This window comes from Cyprinodon variegatus, unplaced genomic scaffold (assembly GCF_000732505.1).
Source record: "Cyprinodon variegatus isolate N-32 unplaced genomic scaffold, C_variegatus-1.0 Scaffold309, whole genome shotgun sequence".
NCBI classification, from domain to species: Eukaryota; Metazoa; Chordata; class Actinopteri; order Cyprinodontiformes; family Cyprinodontidae; genus Cyprinodon; species Cyprinodon variegatus.
In genome coordinates this window covers 893,326-899,290 of record NW_015150762.1, presented here as the reverse complement: position 1 = coordinate 899,290, position 5,965 = coordinate 893,326, and the positions used below count along the sequence as shown (strand labels likewise).

At 38.4% G+C, this 5,965-nt stretch overlaps 1 protein-coding gene across 2 annotated transcripts; it reads left to right on the top strand.

Moving 5' to 3' along the window:
- Positions 1-180: 180 nt before the first annotated feature.
- On the top strand, positions 181-3,604 carry LOC107090698 (dnaJ homolog subfamily C member 5-like). Of its 2 annotated transcripts, XM_015384247.1 has the most exons (6): positions 204-330; positions 436-669; positions 1,126-1,248; positions 1,336-1,549; positions 2,558-2,729; positions 2,811-3,604. In XM_015384247.1, exons 3-6 carry the CDS (start codon positions 1,139-1,141, stop codon positions 2,912-2,914), a joined length of 600 nt encoding a protein of 199 aa, XP_015239733.1. In that variant the 5' UTR covers positions 204-330; positions 436-669; positions 1,126-1,138; the 3' UTR covers positions 2,915-3,604. The 2 variants fall into 2 exon arrangements, with proteins under 2 accessions (XP_015239732.1, XP_015239733.1); XM_015384246.1 differs by lacking the exon at positions 436-669 and having other exon boundaries at positions 181-330.
- The last annotated feature ends 2,361 nt before the right edge of the window (positions 3,605-5,965 follow it).

Below are 5,965 nucleotides of genomic sequence, written 5' to 3'. Positions count from 1 at the left end.
ATACAGATATATACATATATAACATATAATATCATATGATATAATAGTAACTAATAGCTCAAAATTAAATTTTCTTTATTTAATAGCATTCCATGAGCTTTTCTCACCACGCGCTCATTCCGTCAGAATTTCATCAGTGCACGCGCACGTAGGGTCCTCCGTGGGGTACCAAAGGGGGCGGAGTCAGCGAGTTGCTGCAGCTGTCCATGGTAGTGTGAGCCAAAGAGGTTCTGGATTCGTGCGAGATGCTGCCATAGTCACGCTGCGCCCTGTAAAGACCAGAACCCTTCCGGATCGCTATTCTTAGAGAGCATCAGAGCCGACTAAAACGTGAGCATCATTTTTGCTTTTATATGATCTCTGTATTTTTCTGTGACGCTGCCTCTTGCCCTTGAAAAATCCCTCCTGACGATCCATCCCTGCCTTTGCCTCCAGAACAGGCCAGGAAGCGAACCAACATGGATGCTGCGCGCTGTGGCCGTGCAGCTGATGACTCCTGATCAGAGATTATGCCCCCAGTATCTTACTCGTAGTTTATAATCCTCGCTGCCGAAAATTTACTGACTGATGCGATTGATAGAGGGAGAATATATAGAAAACATCTCTCAGATTGATTAGACTCCCGTGAAAACCCGAAGATAAAATGAGAAAGGCTTCAAATATAGACCAGTGGGTATTCATTTGTGTAGTTAACACCCATTTGGATGCAGCCTGTTTTTTTAAGACTCAAAAAATTACATTTTATTTATTTTGTTTTGTAAAGTATATATATATATTTTTATAATTCTGCTCTATTGTAGCTTGTGAGCCTGCAGGGATGTCAGCTTGTAATTTACTAAGAGCAGTGGACCTGCCAAGATGTAATTCTGTCAGTGATCTGCTCCAACAACGTATTATCCTGCAGAAAAAACTAAGATACATGCAGGTGAAAGTAATCAGTCCATCATCTGGACCCAAACAGCTTTAATTTCATTCTATATAGTGCAGATCTGTGTGTCGGGACACATGTGTTTATCCTACCAGCTGTTCCCTGCTGCTTTTGGAGCTGCCAGCCTCAGTATTTTCTCTGATTGTCCTGATGAAATAGATTTACCTCCAATTCTCTGTTCTTGTTTCTGTGTCCAGCCTGTGAGGCATCATGGCTGAGCAACAGAGGCAGCGTTCTCTGTCCACCGCTGGGGAGTCTCTCTATCATGTGCTTGGAGTTGACAAGGTGGCCACGTCTGATGACATCAAGAGGTCCTACAGGTGAGGCCAAGCTCTGCTTTTGTCCAGTCACAGAAGCTGCTCCCTTCTGCTGTCATTAAGTGATTTTCTACCTGCCTTTTACATCAGGAAACTGGCGCTAAAGTTCCACCCTGACAAGAACCCGGACAATCCAGAGGCAGCAGATAAATTCAAAGAGATAAACAACGCCCATGCTATCCTGAATGACCCCACAAAGCGTAATATTTATGATAAATACGGCTCTCTGGGACTGTATGTGGCTGAGCAGTTTGGGGAGGAGAATGTTAATACTTACTTTGTGCTTTCAAGCTGGTGGGCAAAGGTAAGAAAAGAACGATCATAGCTTTATATTTAGGAAAATTAACATATATATATTGCAAAGGACCGATAAAAAGTTTCTTGGATACAGACATGATTTAATCAGTATTTTATGGCTTCCTAAATCATGGGAGAGATTGTTAATTTTAGGGTAAAAGGTCATGGCTAAATATGCTAATTGTTCACAGATCGTCAAATATTTTCAATAGAAAGTTTGGTGGATGAAAAAAAGACTGATAGAAGAAAAATGCACAAGCAACATTTTCAGATATGAAGAGATTTATTGAAGTAGAAAAGCCTGTTCTGGTTTCAAGAGCAATCACACATGGAGATATCCAGGATATGGGCCGCAACTGTCACAATTACTGCATTGAGCCATTTGTGAAACAGATATATTTCCTCTGAGCTAAGAAGAGAAATTTGACCTTTTTTTCTTCTACAACTTCATTTTTTAATTTGGAATGAATATCCCAGAGTCTGAAGGTGAACTGGAGATGCACAGAACGCAAGCTGTTTGCAGTTCAGTGGGAAGTTTTCCTCATTCAGTGATTTTTGGAGCCGTGTCATCAACTCACAATACACTTTGTTTTAGAAGTTAGTGTTAAAAATACTCCAAGCTGCCCTGATCTTGCTTACGAGTTTTATTTAGATGCAGATCTCCCTTATTCAGCAGTGATTGGCACCTGCCCACAGTGCTACTACCAACTATCAGCAACATATTAAATGACAATTGAACCAGTGTTCGATTCAGGTAGCTGACTGGCCTGACCTAAACCCCACAGATAAGCTATAAAAGTTAGAGAAAATCTATAGAAAAAACATTTTTATTGGTCTTTTGTAATATTCTAACTTTTTGTTGAATGTAACTCTTGGTTATTATTAGCTGGAAGTCATAAATCTGACTGTGTATGACTCTACATAGTCTATAATTTCTTTTCTGAAACAATTTAACTTTGTTGATTATATTACATGTTTTCAGATGTATTTTTAGTTTGGATCTGCTTGTTTCTAGGCTCTGTTTGTATTCTGTGGTCTGGCCACTGGATGCTACTTCTGCTGCTGCCTGTGCTGCTGCTGTAACTGCTGCTGTGGACGATGTAAACCCCGGCCTCGAGAGGGCCAGGAGCAGGACTTCTATGTGTCCCCCGAGGACCTGGAGGCTCAGCTGCAGTCTGATGAAAGAGGTAACCCAAAATATACGAGTTAAATGTTTTGTTAGAGGGATAGGAGCAGGTATTGAAATGTGGTTCCTGTTTCCCAAACAGAGGCTGCTGGTGAGCCCATAGTGCTGCAGCCATCGGCAACAGAGACAACCCAGCTAACATCAGATGGGCATTACTCCTACCACACCGATACCGGCTTCAACTAATCCCTCCGCTCCCACCCGTCCCAGTCCAGGTTCCCGCCTGCTTCCCTGCTCCACCTCAGTGAGATGAAAGAAAAAGGCAAATTCATCCTTCCATGTGAGAAGAACAGCCATGCAGAGGAGAGTGGACTTGTCAGCATGGCCTTTTCAGAGGAACTAATGAAGTCACATCCCCTCCCATCCTTCCCTGATCGTACCTTTCCAATGTGCAGGAAGGAAAGTGAAACAACTAAAACCTTTGGTTTCTTCTTTTGCACTTTAACCACACAGGTCCCCCACCCTGCTTCCCCCTCTCCTATTGTTTGCATCATAGTGTAGCATGCACTGTGTGAAAAAAAAGCATTGTTCCTATACTTTTTTTTACTCCTTGGCAACCGTTTTACTTATTAACAAGACTCATGACACATGTGCAGAGATGTTAAAATGAGCACAGCTTACCAGAAGGAGGAGGTAGAGGGTGATAGATTTTTTTTATGCAGGAGGAACAGGGAGCTCTGGCTCATCAGGGAAGTGCTAGTAAGAAATATACATAAAGATTCAGGTGCTCAGTGCCATCATTAAACTTTATAGAACTGATATATCCCCATATTTGCACTTTTTTGATTTGTGATTGGTATTTTTTTCAGCACAGAGCAAGCTTTGACAGTTATTTCCTTTGTCTCTTCTATGTTGCCCCTAAGTTGTTCATAAATACCTGCGTGGAAACACTATGCTTTAGATATTTATTTATCATCAGCTTCATGTCCAATCACAGCAGAAAGGGTACAGACAGCCTTCTGTGCCTCACCGCAGCAGGCTGTCATTTTTATTCTGAAGCAAACTACTGTAATAGATTTGGTCCATTTCACGTTAAAAATCCCGTATTTTGCATCCCATCATTATTTTGTCATATCAGCAGCTTAACAGTGACATTAACATTGGATGCAAAAATCTGAAAAACTCTCAAACAAAACCTTTTTCTTCACGAAGCTTAAGTATTTTAAAACCATCCCCATCAGAGCTGGTTGTAACTGTTCTGTTATTTCTTTGTTTAGCAGTAGGTCCGTCTTTGCAAAGCTGCACCTCATTCAGTTTACTTTGATTTTTATTACACTGCATTAAGCCAAGGAACTCCAGTTTTTCCATCTGCACATGATGCAAGCATTTTTCTTATTTTGTTATATTAAGCACAATGAGTTGTTTATCTTATTTTATTTCATTCTGCATTAATAATCTCAATTCTTTAAAGCTTCATCTCATCCCAGCTGTTTTATTTATTTCATTGCATCAAGCCAAGGAGCCCAACGTTGTTCAGCTGCACTTCTAGCCAGCTTTTTTTTTTTTTTAGTCTATTAGAAAACCGAAGACTAAACATTGCTCTCTTCCTGAATTTTATTTTAAATCTGATAAACCTGTTTTTTTGTCTGATGCTGTGATTGTTTATCATCGTTGACTTTTAAAACATGCCATTTGCATCTCTAAGGGAAAGAAATATTTTCTATATATTACTTTATTTTTTCCCCGTGTACATCTTTGCTATTTTTGCTGCTTCATGACAACAACTGATGTGTTTAAATGGTTTACAAATGGTGAGCCCCCGTAGCCCACCCCTCTGCTATTAATGGTATGGATGTTGACCTCTGTGGCCCTAGTATGATGTTTCCTGTAACCCCTCGATGCAACATTGATGTTCCTGTCATGGCTTTTTCATCGAAATACTGAAAAATGCTACTGTAAACGTTCTCAGCTGAATGCACCATGTGTTGAAAAAAAATCTAATGGATCAGGAAATGACTCCAAAAAAATACTATATTGTGTAACTATAGTGAAATGGTTATATGATGAATTTTGAAGAGTTTATTTTATTTCATATTCTGTCATGTTTTAAAGCTGGATTTCTGGTCATTTTAAATGGTATGGTGTCGTAATGTAACCATTAAATCCAGCCAAGGATGGTTTAATGGTTGAAGCTGCCGGTAAATACACTTGGCCCATATAAAGTATAAACCTTGACATTTATGTTGTAGCATGGTAACTGTGTGTCTGGAAGAAAACAAGTGGATCATTGATCTAATTTGCTGTTGAATAAATGTTCCTCAACATTTTGACTCCTGTCTTCATATTTTATTTCTAATGACCAAGGTTTTATTTATGTGTTGATGAGGTTATTGTACTCAATAATTCTTTTGAAGAATATTGTACCAAAATTTAGACATGTAGAAAAATCTATGGAAAACAGTCACTTGATTATGAAGGTGTAAGATTTTATTTTATGAACATCCATGCAGTTAATATTATTATTGTTGTTGTTGTTAATTATAATAATAATAATACTGTATTTTTCACACGCAAGCATAGGCTGCTCATCGTGTGGACGTAGTTTTGATTTCTACCACCAGGTGGAGACAAATATACAGCAATTTAATTAAGAGTGAAGTTCTCTGACTAGTGACTCTATTTTATTTGCCGCAATGCTGAATTTTGTTTTTGTACCAAATTCAACGAGTACGCGTCAATTTCTATCTTTGCCTATCATATTAAGCATAAAGTTATGGAGCCAAGCTAAATTTACTTAGGAATACTCTTAAGAAAAGCAGGACATAGAGTCAAACTAAAGGGAATAAAAAGCATAAGAATCAAAACTCAATGGGATAAGAAAAACATTTGAATTTAGAAAATGTATCAATCAATATTTTGTTAGTCAAGCAGTATACAGATAAACTAGAAATGTATCTTTCTTTTTAAGAAGGCTATTATGATTCTACTGAATACATAACTTAAGTTACTGCTTTTACTTTCTTTCTTTAGTCCCATTTGCTTTCCTATGCAACATTTAACTATCTTTCTCTCAGATAAAGCCATATTCTACTATTCTCTTTTCTCTGTGTTTGTCATTTTTCTAAAATAATTTTCTCCTGGACTGTTTTTTGGGTTTTCTCTGTGCTCTGCTCACTCAGTCACAATAAAAGGCTATTGTTGTTGTTTCTTCGCTGTTTATTTATTTATATTTGAAGGTATCTATCCTACGGAAGAGTACGGAAGAGGATTAGGGCCCCTGAAAAAAAAAAAAAAAAA